Source organism: Taeniopygia guttata, chromosome 1 (assembly GCF_048771995.1).
Source record: "Taeniopygia guttata chromosome 1, bTaeGut7.mat, whole genome shotgun sequence".
Classification (NCBI taxonomy): domain Eukaryota; kingdom Metazoa; phylum Chordata; class Aves; order Passeriformes; family Estrildidae; genus Taeniopygia; species Taeniopygia guttata.
In genome coordinates this window covers 28,325,073-28,351,082 of record NC_133024.1, presented here as the reverse complement: position 1 = coordinate 28,351,082, position 26,010 = coordinate 28,325,073, and the positions used below count along the sequence as shown (strand labels likewise).

The 26,010-nt window shown below is 50.1% G+C and overlaps 3 protein-coding genes and 1 non-coding gene across 7 annotated transcripts; 1 reads left to right on the top strand and 3 right to left on the bottom strand.

The window, feature by feature from the left end:
* Positions 1 to 5,094, top strand: PHB2 (prohibitin 2). Its single transcript, XM_002192796.6, has 8 exons — positions 1 to 212; positions 292 to 376; positions 447 to 526; positions 924 to 1,108; positions 3,216 to 3,345; positions 3,789 to 3,892; positions 4,316 to 4,393; positions 4,937 to 5,094. Exons 1-8 carry the CDS (start codon positions 86 to 88, stop codon positions 5,015 to 5,017), a joined length of 870 nt encoding a protein of 289 aa, XP_002192832.3. The 5' UTR covers positions 1 to 85; the 3' UTR covers positions 5,018 to 5,094.
* Positions 5,095 to 10,258: 5,164 nt separating this feature from the next.
* Positions 10,259 to 23,824, bottom strand: PTPN6 (protein tyrosine phosphatase non-receptor type 6). Of its 3 annotated transcripts, XM_072925988.1 has the most exons (16): positions 23,719 to 23,824; positions 23,429 to 23,532; positions 18,382 to 18,504; positions 17,882 to 18,076; positions 15,627 to 15,846; positions 14,748 to 14,864; positions 14,479 to 14,595; positions 14,004 to 14,100; positions 13,533 to 13,612; positions 13,293 to 13,442; positions 13,054 to 13,185; positions 12,620 to 12,774; positions 12,252 to 12,319; positions 11,731 to 11,882; positions 11,086 to 11,183; positions 10,731 to 10,987 (listed from the first exon to the last, which is right to left on the bottom strand). In XM_072925988.1, the coding sequence occupies exons 2-16, from the start codon at positions 23,440 to 23,442 to the stop codon at positions 10,879 to 10,881; spliced, it is 1,827 nt and encodes a 608-aa protein (XP_072782089.1). In that variant the 5' UTR covers positions 23,443 to 23,532; positions 23,719 to 23,824; the 3' UTR covers positions 10,731 to 10,878. The 3 variants fall into 3 exon arrangements, with proteins under 3 accessions (XP_002196370.5, XP_072782089.1, XP_072782088.1); XM_002196334.7 differs by lacking the exons at positions 23,429 to 23,532; positions 23,719 to 23,824 and adding an exon at positions 18,762 to 19,120 and having other exon boundaries at positions 10,259 to 10,987; XM_072925987.1 differs by lacking the exons at positions 23,429 to 23,532; positions 23,719 to 23,824 and adding an exon at positions 23,563 to 23,612.
* Positions 23,825 to 24,755: 931 nt separating this feature from the next.
* Positions 24,756 to 25,635, bottom strand: C1H12orf57 (chromosome 1 C12orf57 homolog). 2 transcript variants are annotated; one of them, NM_001245257.1, is given in 4 exon segments: positions 24,759 to 25,072; positions 25,153 to 25,329; positions 25,436 to 25,589; positions 25,617 to 25,635. In NM_001245257.1, coding segments are annotated over 3 exon segments (384 nt in total). In that variant the 5' UTR covers positions 25,494 to 25,589; positions 25,617 to 25,635; the 3' UTR covers positions 24,759 to 24,923.
* A 55-nt stretch (positions 25,636 to 25,690) lies between these two features.
* Positions 25,691 to 25,751, bottom strand: LOC115497845 (U7 small nuclear RNA). Its single transcript, XR_003963424.1, has one exon. It is a non-coding gene; the product is annotated as a U7 small nuclear RNA (small nuclear RNA).
* Positions 25,752 to 26,010: the final 259 nt, after the last annotated feature.

Sequence of the window (26,010 nt, the reverse complement as noted above, 5' to 3'; positions counted from 1 at the left end):
TCCCGGCGCCGCGGTTTCCCGCCGGAGCGGCACGGCGGTCGCTCCTTCCGGTGTCCTTCCCGGCGGGGGCGGTGGCGGGGCGGCCATGGCGCAGAACCTGAAGGACCTGGCGGGGCGGCTGCCGACCGGGCCCCGCGGCGTCGGCACCGCGCTCAAGCTGCTGCTGGGCGCCGGCGCCCTGGCCTACGGCGTGCGAGAGTCCGTCTTCATTGGTGAGTAGAGTGCCCCCCAGCCCCTCGGAGCCTTCGCGCCCGCGGTCCGCGCTGACCAAAGCCTCGCTCTTTCCCGCAGTGGAGGGCGGCCAGCGCGCCATCTTCTTCAACCGCATCGGCGGCGTGCAGCAGGACACCATCCTGGCCGAGGGGCTGCACTTCAGGTAGGGCCCGGCCCCCCCGGCCCTTCGGCCCGGCGGGGCCCTCGCCCCTAACGCGGCTTCGCTCCCGCAGGATCCCCTGGTTCCAGTACCCCATCATCTACGACATCCGAGCGCGGCCGCGGAAAATCTCCTCCCCCACTGGTTCCAAAGGTGAGACGGAGCGGCCATGGGGTGGGGGGAACAGCACAGGAGTTCCGTCGTAGTGGAGGCGCTCCTCAGACAATTATGGAATATTAAGGGCTTGGAATAGACCTTAAAAATCGTTCAGTCACAATTTCCTGCCGCGGATAGTGACACCTTTCACAAGCCCAGGCTGCTCAAAGCCCCATCCCACCTGGTCACGAGCACCTCCAGGGCTGGGGCATCCGCAGCTTCCCTGGACAGCTTGTGTCACCCCGCCCTCACCGTAAAGGATTTCTTCCCAATTCCCAGCCCAAGTGTCCCTCTCCCAGTGGGCGCTGCCTGCTCCTTGTCCCGTTGCTGCCGGAGAGGGCCCGGGAGGGGCTGTGCAGCCGCCCCGCGGGCCTGAGCACTGCTGTCCCCGCAGACCTGCAGATGGTGAACATCTCGCTGCGGGTGCTGACGCGGCCCAACGCGGCCGAGCTGCCCAGCATGTACCAGCGCCTGGGGCTGGACTACGAGGAGCGTGTGCTGCCCTCCATCGTCAACGAGGTGCTCAAGAGCGTCGTGGCCAAGTTCAACGCCTCGCAGCTCATCACACAGAGGGCCCAGGTGAGCCCTGCCGCGGCAGCCTTGGGAGGGGAGCCGTGTGGCAGGCACAGGAAGGGTGGCTGTGTTCAGCTGGGGGTACTGCATCCACGTGGGAAGCGTGTCCCACCTGCAGCTCGATTCCAGTGCAGGTACAAATACTGTGTTGGCAGCTTCTGAGGAGGGAACTGGGTCTGTTGGTGCACCGAGTGCAAAACTGCACCAGAATGTAACACTAAGGGAGAGCGGGTTTGCTTCACAGTCCACAGGTGTCTGTGGAACTGGCTTTAAAAATACAGACCTCAGAACGACTGTCAGAGCAAATTAAACAGTTTTGAAAGATCTGCGAAACAGTGGGAATGAGCAGTTAGCAGAGCACTAACCTGTCAGTGGTGGATGCTTCAGAAGGGTCACGTATAACTTCTGTTTGCAGTCACAGACTGGGTCAGGTTAGAAGAGACCACAGTGGGTCATCTGCTCCAGCCTCCCTGTCAAGCCAGGTCATCCCAGAGCACATGGCACAGGATTGTATTCAGTTGATTCTTGAATGTCTGTAGTGAGGGAGACTCCACAAGCTCTTTGTGCTGCCTGTTACAGTGCTCTGTCACCTGCACAGTAAAGAAGTTATTCCTCATATTTGGGTGAGGAATAACTGTGTTCTGGTTTCTGCCCATTGCCTCTTGTCCTGTTGTTTGACATCACTGAGAAGAGCCTGGCTCGGTTGTCTTGCCACCCTCTCTGCAGGCACTGATTAGAAAAAGCTTAGCATGGGAGAGTGTCCTCTGTGGGAGTGTTGCAAAATATTAGAAATACCTAGCTTAAAAATGCCTGTTAGTGAAAGTTTGTATTGTAGTAGTTTGATTGCCAGGGATTCTGAGAGCTCTTATCCCCTACAGCAGCTGGCGCAGAGAGGAGGTGCTGGTCTTGTTGTAAAAGGTTTTAGAGGATGTCCTGCAGGACCAGGAGGGTGCTGAAGAGGAAAAGCTGTTGGATGAAATACAAAGCATCTCTCAGCTATCAGAGACTGTATCTCTGATCTGTGTCAAAAGAACCAAAGAGTAAAGCTGGGTGTCCTGGTTTTGTTGTAAGAAGTGATCTGTATCCCCCTGGTGAGGGGCTTCAGCTTTTTGTGCTCATCCACATGGAGTGCACTGGAGGGATTTGTTAGTCTGCATGTAGAAAGAGAGTGTGTGGAGAGGATGAGACAGCAAAGAATATCTGTGAGGGTTTCAGCTGTGCTGGAAGCAAAGGCTGTTAAGCATCTGTGATCTCAGATAAGAATCATTCTTTAATCTCGGAAGTTTTGGAACAAACTGAATTGCATTTTTCTTCTTGCCATGTGTCCATCCAGTGCTTGTTATTATGAAGTGATGTGGTATTGAAGGGATTAATAGAAAAAATTAAGTGACTTCATGTAGTTGTGCACTGACAGTTCACACAGGAAAGGTTTCTGTCACTATTCAGAGTTCAGCTCAGAAACAGCTGGAGTAAAAGTAAAAGCAAATGTTCGATTGGCCAAGCATGTGATATTGTAGCAATAGTTTCTGTTTAAGTCAATATTTGGTGCAGGACTTGTCAGGCTGCCTGAAAGAGGTGCTGGGAAGTAAGTGTAGAATAAATCAAAGTATCAAACAGCAACACCCACCCAAAGCAGCCAAAAAAAGTGGAGTTGCTACACTAGACAAGTAGCTACTGTAATTAAGAGATCTGATACATGTTAAAAAAACTATGTGGTCATTTCTTTTTTTGTGTTGGAGTACAGTAATGAAAGCACAGCCTGCAAACAGCGGCAAATCCAGGTGGATAAAGAAATGCTTATTGTCAAAACTGTGGGAACTATGGAACTGGATGTGAAAGCAAAAGACACTTTCAAGGTTTTTTGCTTTCACAGTGTTACTTGTGTAGAACAGTTTAGTAGCAACTATAAATGAGCTGTAATAGAGTTTTGAAAATGCTTTTTTTGGCTGTAGGTACGTTAGTCAGATGGTGTTGATGTCCATGGTTTGGAGCTTGTGTTGGGGAATGTCTTTCCCGACACTGTGAAGAGCAGTTGTGCTTTGCTTTTGGAGTGCTCAGGAAGTGAGAAATGCCCTGTGCTTGGTAGAACTCTGTTGCTGTGTTTGTGTTTCAGGTGTCTTTGCTCATTAGGCGAGAACTGACAGAGAGAGCCAAGGATTTCAGCCTCATCCTGGATGATGTGGCTATCACAGAGCTCAGTTTCAGTCGTGAATACACAGCTGCTGTGGAGGCTAAGCAAGTGGGTGAGTTCCATTGGTGCCTTTCCATGGAGTTATTAAGTGGTGAAGTAGAATTTGGGCTAGTGTGTCACTGCTGTGCCACTGTATGAGTACAGGCACAGGGTTACAAATCTCTAAGCCTCCTTAGTAACAGAGACGAACATTTTGCAAGTGTTACCAGAAAGCCGTAGCTAATGGGCTAGACCATCAGAGGGACTGAGTTCCCAAAATTAAGGTTCCTCTTCAGACTGGGACGCTGTCACTCTCTGTGGGGGTTACGTGTGGAGGGTCTGGGTGCTGTGGGTTTTACTCAAGAAAAGATAAAGTGCTCTCAGATTTGTTTTGTACTTGGATGTGGTCCTGGAATGTTACTGGTTCTTTGGGAAGCAGAGCCCCTGGGCCTCAGCTCTCGAGTTTTGATGGAAGACACAGTGTGGCTCCAATGCCTGTGTCCCTTCTCCCTGCAGCCCAGCAGGAGGCACAGCGCGCCCAGTTCCTGGTGGAGAAGGCCAAGCAGGAGCAGAAGCAGAAGATAGTCCAGGCCGAGGGGGAAGCAACAGCTGCCAAGATGATATCCTGCTTCGGGAGATTTAGTGGGATGTGGCTTGTGAGCTTGAGAGTCCTGAGAATCTGTCACACTGGTCTCATGCTTAGGGGACTGTGATCGGATGATGGCTTCAAGTAGGTCACTGTTCTTTTTTTCCCCCTTCTGTAGTCGGCTGGAGTGAGGTTTGTCTGAGGTTACAGAGCAGAGGGGGCTGTGGGCCTGCACTTGTAAAGTTGTAAAGTTTAACTTTTATTGGCTGTGTGTGACCATAATCCGTAGTGTTCTTCATCTGGGCAGGTGAAAACATGCCTGCCCAAAGGCCCACGTTACTGGGATAGAGATTGCTTTTTACCCACTAAGATGTTCTTTAATATGGCTTAGGAAGAATTCCTTGAGGGTAAGCGGCTTCTGTTTGTGGGATTTTCTTTAACTTTTGTTCCCTTGTACCTCGGGGAAGCTCTCAGCAGGAATCCGGGCTACATCAAGCTACGTAAGATCCGAGCTGCTCAAAACATCTCAAAAACGGTGAGCATTTGGGCACAGAATTCCCTTTGCCCTTCTGCAGTCCTTGTGTCCCCCCAGCCCAGTGGCCACATGATGAATTTAAGGCGAATGTGATCTGCCCTGTCCTGATCTTTGTTCCTGCCCAGCCCTTCTCTGCTCAAGTAGAGCTTAATACTTAGCAAGGATCTGCAGTTAGATGTGGGGCTCAGAGTTCATGCCCTTCATATGACAAGGTCAGATCCACATCAGATTCCATCACCCATCCTCAGCTGCAGCCACCAAAAGCTTCTGGTTACCAGCAGCTGAGAAAGGGGGACAGATAAATGTGGGATCAAAGGTCTTCGTGACAGAGAGACAGAATGAGCACTTCTTTTAGAAAGTCTGATGGCTCTGGGATGGGAAGTCAGGAAGCAGGGAGTTGTTTTGGGGTATTGCATTGATTTAAATGAGGTCTTAAATGAAACAAGAGTGCTGTATCTGAAGGGGGAGATAGGTTCCTAGTGCTGTTCCTCCATGTGCCTTTTTAGTCCTTGATGGCATGTCTGTATTATATTTCTTTTTCAGATTGCTGCCTCACAAAACCGTGTGTATCTCACAGCAGATAACTTGGTACTGAACCTGCAGGATGAGGCCTTCACCAGGTAAAGGGGCTGGGTGCCTGGGTTTTTGCACCCTACCTGGGAAGCTGCTCCCCTTTCTGGAGCTCTCAGGATCTTTTTCTGAGGGGAACCTGATGCCAGGGGATACAGCCAAGTAGGGAGCAGCCTCCCCTACTGTGGGAATGGGGATTTTTGTTAAATCTCATCAATTTACTCTTGTTTTGTTTTTTTTTTTTTTCCCTCACCCTCCACATCTTACTGCGTCTGCTGACACAGAGGAAGGTAAGGCACTGTACATTTTGATCCTTTTGTTAGTACTGGAACCAGGGTGTTGCTGTTTCCTGGTGCCTGGGATGTTTCTGGCCTGGGCCATTTTGGCCCCAGCAAGTTTATTCCAGTCTCTACCTCAGTCCCCATTTGTGATGTGAAACTTGGAGGTTTCCTTGCAGGGAACCTCAGAAACGTATACATGGAGTGTGTAGCAGTTGGAACTCCATGTGTGCCTCATAAGGAGCCTTGCATGGGAAAGGTAGAAGTAACTGTGGAGCCTTCTCTGAGATATCACATGTACAGGGCATCCTGTGATTATGGCAAACAGTGCTCTAAGGAGACAGGCAGATGATCTCGGGAATTTGTGGTGGTTTGCGCTGATGACATCTAAGGAAGACATTTTTATTATTCTCCAAAAGCTTTCCAGTTCATGCAAGAACGCCCCATTTCTTGCTTTCAGAGCTGTCAGGAGTTTGGTGGCTTTGCCTAAGCTGTCCAGTGTTTACTGAAAAAGGCAGTGCCAGCTGAGCTAACAGGATGTAGCTAAAAGCTTAGATTTCTCAGAACTGAGAAGGGAAACCAGAGTTGGTCTCTTTTCTCTGGGATCTTTGATTATAACATCCTTCTTCCTCACCTCTGACCAGATTCTGTCATGTTTGTTCCAGAAGATGTAAGGGTCTTTGGGGAAAAAAAAACCACTTGCCTAAAAGGAAGGACATGGAAGTCCAGATCCTTTAGGTGTGACACCCCATACCTCAGAATCCATATTAAGGATCTGGTACAGCTTTGCTTGTACTTTCTGGGCTGATGACTGCCTTCTGTCTCCCTTTCAGTGACAGTCTCCTACCTAAAGGGAAGAAATGAAAGAAGCTGAACATTTCTAGAACCAGCGTCGCTGACCAGCAGAAGATAAGAGTGAGGATCTTTGAACTCCCTCCACTAGTATTGTTTGTCCTCACTATGAAGTTTTTAATCCAGTAGCCAGATTTTGTCCCCATGCCTCTGCTCCATCTGTGGTGATTCAGTTACAGGAATGGGCTCTGCCTCTAGGCAGCTGTAATTCCTTCCTCATCTCACCAGTTAAATTTGGAGAGGGGGCAAAGGGGCTTACTGGTATTAAACCACGTGGATATTTGCCTCTAATCTTCATTAATATTTAGATTTATGTAGGATATCAAATTATTTTTTGGCCAAGTGAGGGAGTTCTTCTGCCATCAGCACCAGGCTTTTTTTCTAGTAAATTTTGTTTCTCTTTCACTCTTGATCCCAAGAGAACCTGGGACTGAATTCAGGACAATGCCATTCATTGGGTGCCTGTCACTGCTGGAATATCTTACTTGTGTCACTGCCTACTCAGTGATGCTTTCAGATATTTGTAAAAATTTAAAAAAAAAAAAAAAAAAAAAAAAAAACCAAACAACCCAACCAAATTTTTATTGTGTCTAAGTGTGCTTAGTGCATGGAAAAAAATTTGTTACTTTATGTAGTGGCGGGGGGAACAGAGATTTTATTTGGTTGAAATTAGAATGAGGATGATGAAGGGAAAGGAACAAAAGAAAGAAATACACTTGTGGTCACTGGCAGATCATCACAGTGTGGGGAGAGAAGACAGATGTTTGGATACTCATACCGCTGTGGGGGTGACCAGGGCTGGTTCCTTAGCTGCCTGTAAGGGCTGCAGATGAGGGTAAGTTACCTGCTTTTCCAGGTCACAGAAGCGTCTCTATGATGTGTCCTGGCCTCCGTTGTTACACCTTGGGCTTTTTCCCCTCTCTGCTTTCCTGGCTGAAAAGAGGAGTAGTCCTCCGCTGACTAAACTCTCCTTTGCTTGTGTTTCAACCACAAGATCTTGTGTTCTGTAGGGGTAGCTTCTTTGCTGTTTCTCTGGGCTGCCCTATACTAAGATTTAGGACTTTGAGGTTATCACAGCATCACAAAATCATAGAGTGTCCTGAGTTGGAAGGAGCTCACAAGGATCAAGTCCAGGGCAACCTAGAAGTTAAACTTCAGGTGAGAGAATTGTCTAAACACATCTTGAACAGAGACAGACTCAGGGTCATGACTGCTCTCCTGGGGAGCTTGTCCAGTCTGTAAATTACTCTTTTTTCTGATATGCAACCTGAACTTCCCCCTGTGCAGCTTTAAGCCATTCCCCGTGTCCTGTTGCTGAACACCAAAGAAAAGATACCAGCACCACCCTTTTGCCGCCCCTGATGAGGTGGTGTTAGGTCAGCCCTTGGTCTTCTCCACAATGAACTAACTTTGTATCCTCAGCTGCTCCTTGTAAGTTACACATTTCCTTGTTGTCTTTGTTGCCTTCCTTTGGATGCATCATAAAATTTTTGTATCCTCCTTGTATTGTAGAGCATAACGCTGCACACAGTGATGGTGGGGCTGGACCTGAGTGCAGTGGGGCCCTCACTTCTCTGGCCAGTTAACTTTTCTGTGCCTAGCACACCCCAGCATAACACAGCTGGCAGAGCCTGCCATCACTCAAAATGCCCAGAGCCTTTCCTGCAGGGCTGCACTCCAGTCTCATTCTTCAGTCTATATTCACATCCAGGATTACAGCACTCTGGGTGCAGAATCTGGCATTTGTTCTTGTTCAGTTTTGTGTGGATGAAATCATGTACACATCTGGCTGTATGCTGAACACTGTCCAGAGGGATATGATGACACTACCAAAAGCTTTGCCAAAACAAAACAAAAAAACACATCTGCCTTCCCTTTGACTACTAGGTGGGTAGCCTTGTTGTGAAAGCTTAATTATTGGTAAGGCATTACTTTCCCTTCAAGAACTTGTGCACTTTGATCAACAACTGCGTTGTCTTGCAAGTCTTTTTCTTGATAGCTTCCAGACTAATTTTCTCCACAGTTTTACCAGGCACCAGAGTGAGACTGATTGACATGTAATTACCAAGATCTTCCTTCTTGCCAGTCTTGAAAATTGGGAAAACATTTGCCAGCCTCCATGTCAACTTATACAGATTCCCAAGGCTGTTGATTAATAAGTGAGAGAGGTCTCACAGTTACATTGGCCAGCTCTTCAATACCCTGGGAGGAATCCCACTGGGCTCCATAGACCTATGTGCATTCAGTTGCAGCAGCAAATCCCATACAAGTTCCAAGTCAGCCAGCAGCTCATCATTTCCCCAGCCATGGCCATCCAGCCCAGGGCTCCAGACACCCCCCGTCACCAGTGTCAAAGAAGCAAAGGCAACATTAAATGTCTCTGTTTCATCACTTTTCGAGGATGAGGTGACCCACCTCATCCAGTGACACACCTTTAGTCTTCCTTCTGCTCTTAACATACTTAAAAATGCTTGTTGCTACTCACCATAGGTACCAGCCAGCTTCAACCCAACCTTGGGCTTTTTTTCCCTAGAATGGCAAGGAGCATGTCTGTCCACCTGCATAATCTGTCCTTCACACTTTCTGCAAAATTGCAGAAGGAGATCCTTGCTCAGCCAAGCCAGCCTTCAGCTCACTAGCTAGACTTTTGACACCTTGTAATTGCCTTCTCCTGTGCTCTTGAAAACTTAAAAAGTGAGTAGCTTTTATGTACCCCACTACCCTCTAAAGCAGATTCCCAGGGGACCTTACTAACTGCTTCCCTGCAGCCTAGAGTCTGCTCTCCCCAGGTCCAGGGAAGTAGCTTTACTTACAGTTTTTCTCCTATCACTAGGATTTTAAACTCATCCATTTCATGATCATGATGGTCAAGACAGCCACCCCTGAGACCACGTCTATTTACAACCAACCATCTCTTTTTACAAACAACTCCAACTTAAGCTCTCCAGAGAAGAAAAGAGGCCTTTAGGGACTTCTTCCTCTGGTGAAGCAAAGGACAAGATGTTTAAAGGAACAGATATAATCTATGGATTCCTGGTTTAAAGCTTACTGGTAATCAGAGCCATAACTAACAGCCATACGTTTTGACTTGCAGCGTCAAGGAAGCACAAATTCTTTGAACCAGCTGTGAAAATACATTCTCAAATAGTCACCCCAAAGTATTTGTGTGTAACAGAAGAAGAGTAGACTGCTTATGAAAGTGCTGTATTTCTTGATGTGCAATCAGGAAAGTTCTTGTTTAGTCTAAATTTTTTGTAGACTGGACATTATGGACACATTAGGCTCAAGGACTTGAACATAAATAAGGTTCTTAGTAACCTGAACTTGTTCCAGAAGATGTCTTCATTTTCAAGCTTCAGGTAGAGTTTAAGCTAACCCTTGGTATGCCTTGCTTTAGGCTGTGGCAGCTTTTTAAGAAGGAAGACAACTGGGTCCTATCCTTAGAAGCTACCCCAGGGGTCTAAGGCAAAGGTAGGTGTTTCCTTAGGCTAGGACTTTAGCCCTTCCCCATTCCTTAAAAGAGGGTATCTGGCATAGTGAAACAGTACATGTCCCTCCACCCATTTTTGCTTCTGCCCCTTTCCTGTTTCTTCCTCTAGTGGTAATGGAATAGCAAAGCCAGCTGGGAAATGGACACACAGGCTTGTGGGCTCACAGGCTAAGGGAAGCTGAAGTCCTGCACATGGAAAGAGGGTCTGCTCACAAAGTGTCTTCTGTCTTCCAAGTGCTTCCAACCAGCTTTCTTGCCGTATCAAATGACAGCAAGCGGTGTTCGTCTTCCCAATGCATTTTGTATAAATCATGATGGGAAGGGGGCTCTGGAGGCCTTTGGCCCAGGCTGCTGCTGGAAGTGGCAGTGTTACCAGCACGAGGTCAGAGCAGCTGTGGCTTTGTCTGCTAACATATTAAAAAACCACAAGTAAAATTTAGGTGCAACAGCTGTGTCAGTTTGCCACACCCGACTTTCTGCACTCAGATTTCCCTGCTGACCACCAACACTTGAGCCTCACAGTAAGGGGCCACCATAATTAGTTGCAGCTTAAGCCTGAAGGCAACAGGAAATCAGGAAAACTAAGCTGGAGCCATCCTTGCAAGTCTTTGCAGGTCTGCAGGTGAAATCAGGAGTACAGCTAACACTCTGAGACTAAAACCTCTTGGGACCTGGTAGTCAAACACAAGTTTATTTACAACAAAGAAAAAAATTTGGCCATCACATCAAATTCTGGTATATTTACAGCATCCAGGTGAAGGATGAGATAGCAAAAGGATAAGAGGGGCAGAAGGTTGGTATTAAGGAAAGAGGAAGTCTCCTGTTGAATTGCAGAGGAGCTGAGCTGAAACAGGCCAAAACCTCTGTAGCTTGAAAAGCTGAGGCTTCAGGGATCACAAATAGATAAACTCTTAACTCACGGCAGTGGGCAGAGATGTCGCTCCTGGGATGACCTTCCCTGAGAATTCCACTGAAGCTGATATAGCAAAGGTGAGTTTGGGCCCTGGTGCTCAGGGAGCAAGGGAAGGAGGGGTGTGACCTTTTCCTGCTAATGGATGATGAGGGGGCAGTGAGAGACTTTGCTCGCCTGCACAGGCAAGGGACCATGGAGTCGGTCAGCTGAGCTGGAAAGCGCTCTGGTTCACAGCACTGAAAGCTGGCTCGGGAGAGGGAGAGAAGGGGAAGGCTTCGTTCCAGTCCAAGAGCAAGGAATGCGAGACAGGCCAGCTGGGATCTGAGCTCCAGTCCTGCAGCCCAGGTTCAAACCCCCCATGGTTCAAACCTGCCATGTAGGATTATTTTTTCTTTAGCGAGCCTTTCAGCTTCTTCTCTGAGGAGCGTTGTTTCCGCACCTTCTCTTCCTTTTTCCCCAAGTTCTCATAAACTGTTGACTCTTCTTTCTGCCTGTAAGACCAGGGAAAAAGTGAGGAAGTGAAAAAGCCAGCCAAGCCAGCAGGCAGACTTGCTAGGGGCAGGCAGAGCTGGGTCTCTGCCGCTCTTACTTGGAGGGTTTTCGCGAAACCTTGGGGTGCACATTCCTCGCTGCAGGGGGGTAGGCGATGTTCCCATACTCACACTCATTTGGCTTGCCTTTCTGAGACTGCAGGAGAGGAAAAACATGCTTAGAAATCTCTGGAGGCACTAGAATACCTAAAAGTCCCACATTTCTGTTAAAGAATATTAAAAAAGCAGGAATAAAGAATATTAAAACAGCATGCTGCCAGAAGCTATAAGGAAAGAGAAAAGACACCACTTATCAAATAGCAGGAAAAGATGATGCAGCTGCAAAACTGGAATGTGAAAGACAGAGGAAGGAAGAGGCAAGGAAAGTCTTTGCTTGTCCTAAATGAAGTTTGTAACAAAACAGCACTTGGTGATGTTATTCAGAACATAGCTCGGGTAACTGCATTAAAATGTAACTGCTGTCTAGCAGTTCAGAAGGCATTGGTACTTGAACTGCTAATGAACTTTTCCCCTGAATTTAAAAGTCTTAGACGAGAGGAACAGGGACACAGATCTTACTGCAACATTGTAGTCTGTGTAGATGTAAGTGTAAACTTAAAGATTCTGAAACAGAGCACTTGGGTTCAGAGCCAGCAGCATGCAGGACTTGGGCTCACAGGGCAGTAGAGCCCCTTTTCTCTCACCTGGATAACTTCCAGCTTTTTCTTGGTTGCCTCTATGAACTGGCAGATGGCCATGTAGATGAACTTGTACTGGGCCTCTGTCTGCACCATCCCAGATCGCTGGGCCCTCACCATCTGGATGGTCTTCTGGATGTCAATGTCGCAGTCCAGCCCTAGCAAAGAGCACCAGAAAAGCTTACGGACATATTCACTGCCCTCTCGCCCAGTTCTCTACCAAAAGCAGCCACAGTGGAAGACAGTCAAGAAGTTTCCACCTCCTTCTATACTTTTTGTTCCTGTATGGACCTCCTCTCTCTCCCCCTGCTCAGTATCTTTGAAGTCTGGCCTTGGAGGAAAAGCCAAAGCTCAGGGAAGGCTGAAGCCATAAGAAGCGGATATGGTACAGAGATCCAGCAGAACAACTTTCTTAGGGCTATGGCAGGATCTTCTCCCACTGACACCTGATAGTTTTCATTCCTCTCCAGCTGAAATTAAAAGGCAAAGCCCTGCTGGGTAGTCCAGTTAATTTTGAGTCCTCTTACCCTTGGTGGAGATTGTTTCCACTATCATATCAATGACGATGATAGTCCCAGTGCGGCCAATCCCAGCACTGCAAGGAGAGGACAAGCAGAGATCAGAGCAAGACAGCTCCTGAAACAAAACACAGCTGCTTCTGGGGGGAAGCATGTGGCTCTTGTAGCAGCTGTTCAGCAATGCCACAAAAGAGTCACGGGTTCAACAGGTAGAGAGTTTGGTGTGGGGGTACCGAAGAAGAAAAAAGCAAATATGGGAGTGGCATATGCTTCACTCACGAGTCCTGGGGTACAGCTGGAAGCAGCAGGACAGACTTTCTGTATCTCACCCTAGATAAGCAATGGAGGATGGTTCAAACTCCAGCCTCTGTACCAACCTGCAGTGTACCAGAATAGGCCCTGCGTTGGGGATACTCTCTTGCTTCTGGTTTATCTGGTCAAGGAAGCTGAGGACTCCTCCCGGCTCACTGGGTACACCATGGTCAGGCCAGCTCAGGTACTGGTATTGCCAGATCTCACGCACAGCATTGCCCTGAGAAGAGCAAAGCACCCCACTGGTAAAATTGCAACCCAGTCCTGTCCCTGGCCTCTGTCTCAGGGAGAGATGAGTCTGAAGCCAGAGAGAATCTCTGTTTCCTGCACACTTCTTGGTGATTCCACCAGTGATTCCAGCCCAAACCAGGTGGGAACAGCAGCCCTAAGCATGCTAAAACAGCAGCATCATCACAGCAGCCAGCAGTTGCCAGGTTTAGGTGTATGGTGGCTGTTAGACCCAGGGGTTGGATGGCAGCCCTTGGTCAGACACACTCACGTTATCCTTCGGGCACATGCAGAGGTGCCGGAGTTTGTACTCCAGTGCATCGTGCTCCCCAGTGTTCTGCACAAGGTAGGGACCGTACTCCTTCGTGCTGCCCAGCTCTGGCCAGTAAGGCACACATTTGTTCTGTGTGGGCAGAGAGAGCAGGGTGAGGATGGGCAGAAGGCAGGAGAGAGAGAAAAAGCAGAGCAAAGGTTGAAAGGGAAAGGATACACCTCCAGACTGCTGCTTACCCGGCCTTTTTCCACCTCCCGTGTTGTCATCACAATAATGCGTGTGTTCTCCTGCCACACCATTTGCCACAAGTCATTGACTGTGGCATCCAGGCAGCCCTGGCTGGCGATGTAGGTCTTGGTGCACTCATCTGGGCTGATCAGGGTGTTCTGAGTGCACACAGGGGAGGGTCAGGAGGGCTGCAGGAGCAGCAGGCCTTCCCCTGCTTTGAGCACACAGCCATCTTTCAAGAACCTCACCTTGACATAGTTGGCATTGATGTAGTCAGATCCAGGTATATTTGGGTCCCTTCCCTGGAGGATGACTCTGGAGTGATCAACTGGGGGTGCAGTGAAAGAATGAACAGTGCAATGAGATATTCCATGCACAGCCACACAGAGCACCCTCACTGCCCTGTGCCACCTCAGTCATGATTCCCAGTGATGCCCCATATCCTCAGCTCCCCCTCTCTGGTTCCAGACCAATCTCACTCCATCCTCCCATTTCTCTGCCTCTGTGATGGACCACAGAAACTAATGAGTCCCATGCAACCCTCCCTACTTCCTTCAAAGACAGGGAAAGGCTGTGACCTCCCTCATCAGCTCTTAAATCCCCAGTGCCATACACCCTGTAACCTGCTCTGAAGGACAGAGTGGGCTGAGGCAGGGATGGCATGGACAGCTCTTCATTGCCTGTCTGTTTTTTTTTTATAGTGGAGAAGCAAGACTCACAGGGCAATATGTTCTTGTATCGGTTCTTGCTCTTATTTTCAGGTCTCTGGCCCTCATGACGGTCAAACAGGTGCTTGGCTTCCTGTTTTTGCAGGCTCTGAGAGCAGAAGAAAGAGTAGTCACGGCAAGTCACAATGTATGACAGGGGAGGTGGGCACTAGGAGGCACAGTGGTGGCTCTGATGACACATGGGCATGCTGTGAGGAGCAGAGAAGTGAAAACCAAACCTAGACTTGAGAAGTCTGAGGCTTGTACCCTTATGTCTTAGACTAAAACAGCACATTTCTGCCTCACTGGGCTCACTTAAAGATGAGACTCATTCCCCAGGGAAACTGGTTCCAAACACACACTTCTTTCAGAAATAAATTGACAAGACACAAGAAATTTGTGTACAGGAAGAAATTGAGGATGGAGAATGAGGTGGTGCATGCAGACTTCCCAAAAAGCCAAATAATGTCCCCCAGCAGTTTCTTACATCGAATTCCTCCCAGAATCCAGCCTTGGATGTCTCCTCAGACAGATTTGTCTTCTTGTTCAGTTCCTGCACTCTGTTCTCAATGTCAGCAGCATTCACCCTTGTAGCATAGTAGGGCTGGGGATGGGAAAACACAGGTGAGAGAGAGATGCTGCTGGAGAGCAAATTGTCCCCTGTGCACCATGGAGAAAAGGAAAGGGACAAAAAGCAGAAGCAAACAGCAAGTCAGTCCCTCCAAAGGGCCCCTAAAAACAGGAAACCAGACTTACCTGCTTCAGGTACACAAAGGAACCAGACATCTCCTCAATGCCAATCTTCTTGAAGTGCTCCACCAGATCTGTCAAGCTGTCAAACATCTCAGCACCTCCAACTGTGTAGCGTCCATTCTAAACAGAGGAAGAATGTGTAATGTCTCACTCATAACATTCATAACAGAATCCTGGAATAGTTTGGGTTGGAAGGCATCATAAAGGGTAGCTAATTCCAAGCCCCCTGCATAGGCAGGGACACCTTCCACTAGATTGAGTTGCCCAGAGCCCCCTTCAGCCTCACCTCAAACACTTCCAGGAATGGGGCATCCACAGTTTCTCTGGGAAACCTGTGCCAGTGCCTCCCCAACCTCACAGTAAAGCGTTTTTTCCTATTATCCCATCTAAACCTGCCCTCTTTCAGTTTGAAGGCATTCCCTCTTGCTCTATAACTTCATGCCCTTGTAAAAAGTCCCTCTCCAGCTTTCTCATGAGCCTCCTTTATGTACTGGAAGGTGCTGTAGGATCTCTCCAGAGCTTTCTCCAGGCTGCACTGCCCCCACTCTCGCCACCTGTCCTATGAACAAAGCTGATGACGCTCAGGAAAAAGGCAAAGCTGGGTGCAGATCCATAGGCACCACCCTGCACCATACAGGAAAGCATTTGCTCTGGCAGGGAGGTCAGAGGAGTTTGCCCTGAGCACCTGGAGTTCATGGCTCAGTGCTCTCAGTAGATCAAAGCCCAGAGAAGGTGTATTGCCCTCCAATCCCATTAAAGGCCAGTTGCATTCTCTCCTTGGAATCTCCTCATCCCACATGAAAGAAATAGGAGAAATTGTGACAGCCATTTCGGTAACATCCATCAGACCACTGCCTCTGCTCCTGCCCTCCCACTGCTCACCTCACACATGATCTTTATGTGTGTGACTTTGAGCCGGGTTCCAGAGGCACCGGTTGCCCCAGCTGGAGCATCAGACCCAGGTTTAGGCTGGTCAGTGAGGACAGACAAGACAAAGTCCCCAGGTTTGCTGAGGCTCTCCCGCACCAAGAAAGTCCAAGGGGTAGCTTTGGCCTGGAGCAGTGACTCGGCTGCAGGGCCTGACAGATGCCCATGGTACCACCTAAGAAAAAACAAGAGAAGGTCAGAAAAGAGGTGGAGATGCAGGAAGTGGATGCCCTTGAGCTGATGAGTGAACATCAGTGAGCAACAGTGGGGAAGGGTGAGGGATGAAGAAAGGAAGGGGGAGACAGAGAAGAAGGAATGAGAGAGGGAAGGAGGAGCAGGATTTTGGGAACAGCAGATGAGACAGAAGGTGGAGAGCCGGGCAGAAGAGGAAAGTGCAAAGGATAAGGTGGAGACAGAGGGACCTAGGGAGCAGAAGGCTGGTACTGGATTACACAGTGGGAAAACACCACTGTGTGACACACACATAGGCACAGGTAAATGGTACTTTCTGCCTGGAACACCAGTTGGGAGAGGGTAGTCTGTGGGTTTCAGGACCTCACAGTATTATTGGGATTGTTGCCTTACTGCTGCAAGGGGCTCTGGAAACTCAAACACCAGGGAAACAAAAATAAGCCCCCACTAAGTCAGAAACTCTCCCATCAGATTTAGCAGCACCCAGATGGTTGTATTGAGATCAGATCCATTAAAGAACCATTCCAGCACCTCCTCTTTCTGAAACTCAGTCACCTCTTCACTCAAAGGATAATTCCCACTCTCCGGGCACATCACACTGCAGCAATCACCCTGGCCATGGGAGTGAGCACCACGAACTGATCCATGTGCACATTTCTGTCTTCAATACAAACACTCAGCAGCTCCTTCTCTCCTCCTAGCACAAAGTCAGGAGCACCCCCATTTGACCAAGGTGTTCCCTGCCTTGGCATGGGCATGTGGGAATGGATTTACTTCCCATGGAGCAGCTAACAGGGAAGGCCTGGTGTGGTACTGGTGAACTTCAAATTGTTAGGGGCCTATTTGTTCCCACAAACTGAGATGGAGTTCAGGAGGCCACAGCCCAGTCACAGAGGCAGCTGGGACATTCGCTCATTCTCTCCTGCATCTGGTCAGAGCAAGGGGCTGCTCCACATACAGCAAGAGGTTCACACAGTTATTGGCCCCAGCAAGTAATTTTGTTGACTCTCACCTCGTGCACTGCAAGAAGCAGCTGGTGACTCTCACTGCACGGTTGTCACTAATTTCTGAACCTCCTCTCAGAGAAATGTTCAGCCACCATGCGCTCAGATGCCACCTTGGGATCGGTTGGCCCCTGGTGCCCATCAGAGAGGTCTCCCAGCCTTCCCTCCCCCAGCAAAGCCCAGTTCTTCAAAGCCACGTGATGGAAAATCACTTGGGGAGAGAGTGAGAGGAGCTTTCGTAAGAGCCCGATGGGGGGAGGGAAGTTTCCAACCGCAGGAGGAAGGGAGGAAACTGCAGGGCCACGATGCAATGGCCTTGACTGGAGAGGACAGCCAGCAGCAGACCTGCCCCTCTGCAGCCTGACCCCAGGGCAAGCTGGAGTGTACCCTGATGTTTCAGCCCAGGGCATCTCTGCTCCCTGCCTCCGGGTGCCCAAGGAGGACCTGAGCAAGAAGGACTTGTCCACCCAAGAGCAGGGCATGAGAGCTCCCCCGAGCTGCATCAAAGGGCCTGAAAGCAAAAGGCAAGGGCAAAAACCACCTGATTTGATTTAGGAACTTGGTGTCAGAGACACATGCAAAGCGGGCACAGGAAGGCGACTAAGCAGGCCAGGAATAGGAGGGGAACATGGTCCTACTCACAGCTACGTGAGTCACCCAGGCCTAGAATAACCAAGGAGGTCTGGGGCAAATCTGAGGGCTTCCACACAGCGTGTCACTCCACAGAACACTGCAGACCCACAGCGGACACCGCAACCTTTTCTTTCAGAAACAGTATATAAATAGCAAAGGCAACCGGAAACCAGAAGTAAAAATAGATCCCTCTTAGGTCTGCTGTGATGGATCAAGGTATGCACAGCTATTCCTGGGGATGCTGCGCCCATGGCCACATAGGAGGTTAAGAAAGGCAGGAGGCACTTTTTACAGGATTTGCTCTGAGGGAGCAGGCAGGACAGAAAGGAGGCCATGAAACATTTAATCACAGACACAGCAGCTGCCTTGCTGTCCCTGTACCTCTCCGTTGTGGGGTCAGAACAGTTGAGCGGGTATCGCAAGTCGATGATGGTTCCATCTTTGTCCTGCAGCGAGCCCTGTTGCTGTGTGTAGTACTCCACCAGTTCTGACAAGGTGGCAAACTTCTCCCCTCCATACAGGTCATAGAAATCCCCAGTATTCTGGATGCGGATGTGAGTTACCTGATCACCAACCCTGTGGAATAAAGCACAGGGCAGTCCAACGAGTTGGTTGGAAAAGGGGCAGAAAAGTGTCCTGCACTACCTCCCACCATGGAACCAGCGCAAACCATCTCCGTGAATGGAGATGACTGGAAAGAGAAGCTCCTTGGACAACGTGAGGAAGGCTCTAGAAGATGCTGGGAAGCTGAGGTCATTTCAGAGCTTGAGGAGAACTCAAACGAATAGAGATAGGATGAAGATGCCACAAGACATGTAAGGATCTAGGCAATCTGTGTGTATGTAACATTGCAAAGACAAGCTGGGGTCCAAGTTACTTACCGGACTGAAAGGGAAAAATCCCCCTGATTCCTCCGACTGGGTCTGGCCAGGAAGCTCCCATGGACACCTCGTCCCTTCAGTAAGGCTTCAGCTTCCAGCCCACTCAGGTCACGGTGAAACCACCTACCAGAGAAAATAAAAGCAAGACCAAGTGAATAAAAAAGGCCAGGCAGTACTGTGGAGATTTGTAGGGTGAAGAATGGTCCCCGGTCAGCATCCCTAGGTGAAATCCAGCAGCAGCACCCCTTCCTGCCTGATGCCTCCTCCAGCCTAGGGACAGTCCCCATTAGAGATACGGCTTCCAGGGCCATCCCTGCCCTCATCCATCCTACTTCCCTGGTCCCGTTCTTTACACACACAAACCTGTCAGACCCTCTTACCTCACCATTGTGGAGGGAGAAAGAAGAGGCGGCCAAGTGGCTGCCACCAAAGCAACCCAAAAAACACAGAGGAAAAATCAGTTTGCGCTGGAAAGGAAAGGGAAGTCGGAGGTCTGTGCTGGGGCACCCAACGCCAAACTGTTCCTGCGCCTCCTGGGAGCTGGCCATGTATCTCTCCTGGAGCTGAGTCAGTCCATTCAGACCCTCTCCATCCACCTTTTCCTGGACAGGTGCCTTGATCTCTGGCCCGCTGTGCAGTGCTGCTGGCCACAAGCCCGTACACAGCGGGGCACGCACGGCTCCGGGAACAGGAAGCGCTCTGAGCCATCCACTCAGCAGCCCCAGGCTGCTTTGCATACACTTCTGCTTCTCCTTTTGCGTCTTTCCTCCCCATAGCCCCTATTATTTTTGGGTCTCTGCCTTTAGCACACAAGGGCTGACTCTTCACATGCATCTTGGCCTCTGGTTGTGTTCACAAAACTCAGTTCTGCTCGTCCTCTGTTCCCCTTTTCTTCCAAAAAGCCAATGAGCAACACAAATGGTCCCAAATGTCCCACATGCTCTGTACAGGCACAGAGGGGAATCCGTGTGAATCCAGAGCTGCAGACTTCAAGGTCCAGGCCAGTGCTCTGAGCACAGCAGTGCCTGCCTGAAACCAGCCTGCCATGGGATGGGACTGACACAGGCAGCAGTAGCTCAAAAGGGATGGGGAGGCTGGGAGAGGGTGGTGAAGCTGCCCAGGAAGGCAGGCAGAGACCGGGACAAACAGCTACTACCTACAGGGAGTGCACACAGCACTGCGGGAGCTGAGCTGAGGACCTTGAAAATCCCAGCACTCAATACTGAGGCCAAAGCTGACAACCAGGTACAAAAAAAAAAAAAAAAAAAAAGAAGGAAAATCATTCCAGTCACCTAACTACTTCCTGCTGTGGCCCACAACTGCCCTGCCCACAACACTGGTTTCAAGGTCTGCAGGTCTGGTGAAAGAATGGGAGCTAAGCAGTGGCCTAAGAGTGCAATCCAGCTGGCAAAGGAGCCTGCCTTTTCCCTGGGGCCATCTCAGCTGCCCTGTGTGGTGTGGGCAGCAGCAATAGCAACAGCAAGAGCCTTGCCCATTTCGAGCAGCAGCGGACTTCCCCACACACCACCAGACTGGGAAATCCTGCAAAAAGATGAACAGGCTGCTAGCTAAGACCTAGACAAAAACTCGTGGCCAAGGCAGAAACCAGCAACAAAGGGAAGTACAGGAGAGAAGAGTGGGAAGCTAAACTTCATTGCTAGAAAGGCAACCCAAGCACCTACAACAGCTTCCTTAGAAATGCTTCTGGTTTCATGCACATGGTGAGCTGGGGTGTGGTAAGCTGCAGGCAGCCAGAGGTACTGACTTAGAACTGATATTAAAAACCAAGGACATTTTAAATGCATGAGACCGACTCAAGGGAATTTCTGCACAAAGCTGTAGAAGTTGCACCAGAAAAACAGCACCTAAATCAGTATAGCAGGAACAGTAAACAAGTGTTGTCTATAGCCAAGGGAGAAAAGGCCTGAACTTCCAGGGAGCAGTCCCAAAAATTAATTCCCAATATCAAAAGCATATTAGAGTATGCAGAATAAATACAAAGCCAGGGCAGTTGAAAACTTAGGCACCCATCCACCCTACACTGAAGGAGAAAATCTGTCTGAGGAACTGGACAAAGGGGAACAGGGAAAGAAAAAGGTAGCAAAGAGCCCAGACCAGAATAAAAAAAGGGTGAGAGAGCATTTATCCCATGTAACTCAGTATCCTCCAGAAGGACGAGCCACAGGGTGCACTGTAATCTCTTGACAGTATTTTTGTGGACAAAAATCCCATATTACATAATTTACAGGATGACTGAATGCTTCTGCTTGCTTTCATTTTAGGAAAGGAGTGGATGTGTGCAGCTGCCCTGGTGTGTTTGATCTGGGCCACCTTACTGAGAAGGAAATGTCACCACAGAGAAGCCATCAGTCAGTATCTTCGAGGTTGCTCTCCCACATGGCTGCAGCATGGAACAGCTGAGCCACTAAATATAATAAGACAATAATTGAGCCACTAAACCACTTTTTTAATATAATTAAGAGGTCAAGAGATTTCAGCAAAGAGACTACTCTTACACTGTTTGGCTTTCAGTACAACACAGGTATTAGAACCTCATCTTGTAAATCCCTTGTGGAAGCAGGCCACAGCTAGCACAGTAACAAAATTTACAGCAGAAGACAAATGAAATAGCTAATTAAAAGACACACATCTGGATTCTTCAAGAAAAAAAAGGCCCTGAGAAACTGGAAAGGATCCAGCATAATGCCACTAATGCAGTGAAGAGCCTGGAACATAGCAGAGAGCAAGCTGGGTTTATTCAGCTTGAAGAAAAGATGTTTAAGGAGGGATTTAACACTTGTCTGAGACTACCTAAAAGGGGCTGTGGGGGTTTAGAGATGATGAGTCAGGTTCTGTTTTGTGGGACACAACATAAAGACAAGAGGCAACAGGCATCACCTGCAGCAAGGGAAATTCTGCTTAGGTATCAGGAAAAACTGCACTTGTGCTCCCCCCCAAGGGGGTTCAGCACTTGCCACAGGTCCCCAGAGGAGCTGAGGAACCTCCACCCTGGCCGATGTCAGCACTCAGGCCCTGAGACACCTGAGCTAGTTTTGGGGCAGCAGGGGTGGGACTAGGCAATCCAGAGGTCAAAGTGGTTGTCAAAGGAAGAGCAGAGAGAAAGACTGTGCATAGAGTTTCTTTTGCCCTCCTACTTCCTAAGCCTTTGTTAGCAGCTACTTGCAGTCAACTGTCAAATGCATAACAAATTTTGTGCCCTTTGGCAAAGAGCTCTATTGCTCAGTTACAGAAACACCCCCTCCTTTGACTTGCTTATAACCTGCTCCCAGCCTCTTTTTTAACACCTGGTTGCTGCAAAGAAAGGAAAATCTGGGTGATTCCTGTTTCTTACCCCCTGCTCCAAGCTGCTCATGGTAACAGACCTGAAACATCTGTATCCATCCTCAACTCTTTGCCAGGAAGAAGACTCCAGCCCTACTAAGAGGTTTCTTTTTGTAGAGAACTATTCTGTACTTCTGACCACCTTTGCTGTCCCTCTCAGAGATATTTCCAATTCTGGCATTTTGATTTGGAGGTAAGAGTGAAGGTGGGCACAGAACTGTGGTGTTCAGAATGCTGGTGAATCATGGACAGTGATGATTTCTGCTGTTCACTACAAGCTAACAACTGCATGGACTTCTATAATCAAGGAGAGGTTATCATTAGTTCACAGTCATTGTTGTATATGCAATTTTTCTATTATTTTTCTGTATGAACATTGTTTTACATAAGCCTTTTCATCTCCTGTTCTATTGCCCCCTCAATCACTGCCATTAGGTCTTTCTGAAATTATTCACAAGTCAACTCCCACCCTGTTATCCTCAATAACTTTCTATCATCATCCAATTTTCTCACCTCACCAAGCTGTATTCCCAGGTCTCTTGGGAATATACTGAACAGCATGTATATCAGATAAGGCCCCTGTGATCTGACCAGTGATGAACTTCCCCTTGCTATAAAAATGGGATATTAATTCCCACCTTCCATTTACTATTCTCTAGTAATTCTTTACCCAAGAAAACCTTCACCTTCTTTTTTTAATGTTGTGATTTCAGCCTTATTTGAAGATGTGGATGAGAAAATCTTGTCAAATTCTTCAAATCCAAGCAAACTGTACTGGCCAGACCTGCCTTATCCTCAAGCTTGCTAAGTCCCTCAAAACCCTCCAGTTTTACAGGACCATATCCGCCTTTACAAAAGCAGAGGCTGGTGCTTTCTTTATTATCATATTCATTGCTTTCCCCATTATACTGTGCACCCTCTTGCTCAGATAATAACTTTATTGTTCCATGCTTCCCTCACATTTTGGGGGAGCTAATTTGGAGCCCTTTTTGAGAATGAGCATTTCATGTGTTACGGAGATGATTTCAGACAGGAGGTTTTGCTGTTCTGTACGGAAGTCTGTTGTAATTCAGGCATTAGTGCAGAGCAAAGGCTGCCTGGGGACAGGCAGATGGACCATCTTCTTGTGATTTGCCAAAGCCACATGCTCTCCATCAGGCCTTGGGGCTCCAGCACAGTGCTAGACCACTGTGGTTGCCCAAATTCTTACCACAGAGTCATGCCAGTGCAAATCCCATTTCCTGACACCCTTCCACAGCAGTCTCCAGAGCAAGGTACCTGTTTGGACTGACTGTGAGGATTGTATATCCTGCTTTTTGTTCCATAAAGGGCTAGATAGACTGCAGCAAATAAAGGAGTAACTAGTATTTTAAAGGCCAGGCAGTTGACATCTCTCTCTGCAAAACCATTCAGAGATGCTGCAGCTGCAGGGTGACAGAGGAACTGCAGCAGACTGGGCATCACAAACCCTGTTTGCTCATTATCAAAGGGAGAAGGACCAACAGGAAAAACGTAAAGCACAGCGAGCTCCAATCCTCTGGCGACCTTTACCAGAGGGGTCAGCCCTCTGGCTACCTCTAATAGGCAGCTCCTATTAAAAACTGGGGGGTTTTCCCTTTTGTGCCCGATTCCTACTGCTGATATTTTTATTTTTCTCACCAGCAACTCTTGTTTTCTTGCCCTAACTAGCATTCACAGCACTCACCCACGGGATGGCATCGGGGTCTTGTCTCTCAGATCCCCACTGATGGAGGACTGACAGGAGCTGGTGGAGGAAGTACCACAGCCCTCAACCAAGGGGGGGTCCCACTAAAGAAAATAAAGCAATATTGGAATTACCAAGAAAAGATCTTGAAAGGCATTTGGGGGAGAGATCAAAAGACCTTGCTGTGGCCTGGCACGCTGGCGGCGGGGCTGGGTGCTCATGGCGGTGAGCGCCGGGGCGCTGAGCAGCAGCTGGCGCTGCCTGCGGGCGCAGCACCTCCCGTGACTCACCTGAGCCCGGCGCGCACCGGCGAAGCCCCGAACTCCGCCCGCTCCCGGGCGGACTGAGATAGCTCCAGGTCAGGCAAACCTCAGGCCTCAAGCCGCGGGCTTAATTTGCACCATTTGCAAAGCACTTCCTGGACTGGAGTTAATGAATAATCAGAGGGGTGGGGGAAGGCCAAGGCCAAGCTCGGAGAGGTAGATGGAGACGGAAGGGACCGAGTGCTCTTCCTGCCTCCCATCCACTGAGCTCACGCCCTCGCTGGCTGCATTCCTGCCCGGTTTGTAACTGGGAGCACGGAACGCAGCTCGCTCACACCTGGCTTGCAGCTCCCTGCTCTCCCAGGCCTGGCTCCTTCACGCTCAGCCCTTTTCTCCCCACTTCTGTCCCAAAGACCTCGACTCTTCCAATGGCAACAGGGACAAAGGGCAGGAGGCTACAAGCGGACATACCTGATGTCCCTCTGAACCATACTGGAAAGAAAACATTGCAAAGGAGCAAGGCTGCACCACTAGGCTGATCCCCCTGCAGTCCAAAAAAAAACGTGAGATAAAAATTGTATGTTGTTTATGTTGTTCTAATCCAGGCTGCAGCCAAATGGGGCACGCTCGGCCACTCCCTGCTGCAGCTCTCTCCTGCCTTTTGCACTAAGGATAATGTGCTGGATTGCACATTCAGCCACAAAAGGCAGCCACAGGCACTGGGGGCAGGAGTAAATTAGCACTGACCCTGCTGGGACAGGAGCCTCAATGGCATTTACAACACTTGCTGAACAGCACTAGATTGTGTTGAGGGACACATTTCCTAGTATGCTTCAAACAGAAAGTCTGAAAATGCTTGCCTTTGTTAAGTGCTTAATACCTGTCACTCTGATATAAGATCCTCGGGCTTCACACTGAGACTCTGCACAAACCTTTTTGCAGAAGATGGCACATACTGGGCCTCCCAAAACAGCGTTGCAAGTGTCATGCAGAGAGCACTGCTGTACCTGCCGCTGCAGCAGGGAGCAGCACTGCTGAGCTCACGGCCATTCATAAAACACGGGCACTTTCAACACACGTTTTATTCACGAGCAGACACACGAGCGGGCACGAAGCATCCCATTCCTTCCAGGGCCGCGTCTCCCTTGTTCAAGCGCCCCATTCCCAGGGCTGACAGGACCTGCACCTTGGAAGGAGGGCACCAGCCGGAGCACCGGGAGAACTCCGCGGGCTCAGGAGGCAGCAACTCCGCCAGTGCCGGCCCCGTGCGGCGGCAGCGTCATGGGCGGCAGGAACATGGCCTTGAGCTTGCCGGACATGCTGGCGATCTCCGGGTCCTGTGACTCGTAGGACTTGATGAGCCGGGCGAACTTCAGGACGCCTGCAAGGAAAGGGGGTGGGCGGGACGCCCCGCTGCCCCGGCGGGCCCGGAGCATCCCGCCCGGCGGGGGAACAACCCACCTTCGCCGTCGCTGCTGAACCCGTAGGCCTTGATCACGTCCTGCTGGATCTGGGTGGCCACGGGCAGGAGGAACTGCAGCATCTTGCCCATGTCGTTGCAGGCGTTGTCCCGAGCCTCCTCCATGCGCTGCGCGTTCTCGGGCGCCCCGAACGCCTTGATCACCTCCGCCAGCACCGCTGCAGGACGCGAGCGCTCAGCCGCCCGCCGGCCCCCCGCGTCCAGCCGGGCGACACGGGCGCCCCGCCGCCGGCCCGCCCGGGAGACGGAGCCTCCCGCACTCACCCTTCGCCTGCTCCGCGCTCAGCGCCGGCGGCACCGAGGGCTGCGCGGAGGCCGCCATGGGGCGCGGCGGGGCGGCCGCGGCTCCGGTACCAGACCGAGCGGCAGCGACTCCGGTACCAGACCGAGCGGCAGCGGCCCCGGTGCCAGACCGAGCGGCAGCGGCCCCGGTGCCAGACCGAGCAGCGGCCCCAGCCCGGCCCGGCCCGAGCGCGGCTGCGCCTCCCCGCCCCGTTCTGCCATTGCACTGCCGGTGGGAGCGGCTTCCCGCGAGCGCGGGAAACCTGCTGGACAAATTCTAAAAGAGCTGAGATCACTGCCGAGCTTCCGCCCCGGCCGAGGAGCCCCTCCCGGCCGACCCACCCCTAGGTGAGGGCGAGATCCGCTTCTCCCTTGTGTGGTCTCTTACATAGGCCCCCGGCCCGGTGCCGGCCGCCCGCCCCGCTCCACGCCGATACCGGCGGCCTCCGCCGCCGCCGAGCGGACCCGGCCGTGCCGCCCGGTCCGTATGCAAATTTATCGCTTCTCATTGGCCCGCGGTGCGCACGCCCCGCCCCTCCCCGCGGTGGCACGGCTCC

Bases quoted from the DNA above. Each gene is read 5' to 3' on its own strand.
- PHB2 (XM_002192796.6), top strand. From the start codon at position 86: ATGGCGCAGAACCTGAAGGACCTGGCGGGGCGGCTGCCGACCGGGCCC. The intron at 1,109-3,215 runs GTGAGCCCTGCC...TTTGTGTTTCAG, and splicing joins TCATCACACAGAGGGCCCAG to GTGTCTTTGCTCATTAGGCG. The intron at 4,394-4,936 runs GTGAGCATTTGG...TTTCTTTTTCAG, and splicing joins CTCAAAACATCTCAAAAACG to ATTGCTGCCTCACAAAACCG.
- C1H12orf57 (XM_041713529.2), bottom strand. From the start codon at position 25,493: ATGGCGGCCTCCGCGCAGCCCTCGGTGCCGCCGGCGCTGAGCGCGGAG. The intron at 25,330-25,435 runs GTGAGTGCGGGA...CGCGTCCTGCAG, and splicing joins GAGCGCGGAGCAGGCGAAGG to CGGTGCTGGCGGAGGTGATC. The intron at 25,073-25,152 runs GTGGGTTGTTCC...CTTTCCTTGCAG, and splicing joins GTTCAGCAGCGACGGCGAAG to GCGTCCTGAAGTTCGCCCGG.
- PTPN6 (XM_072925987.1), bottom strand. From the start codon at position 23,585: ATGCCTTTCAAGATCTTTTCTTG. The intron at 14,596-14,747 runs GTAAGTCTGGTT...TCCCATCCCCAG, and splicing joins CCTTTGTGTACCTGAAGCAG to CCCTACTATGCTACAAGGGT. The intron at 10,988-11,085 runs GTAAGAGCGGCA...CTGGTCTTACAG, and splicing joins GTTTCGCGAAAACCCTCCAA to GCAGAAAGAAGAGTCAACAG.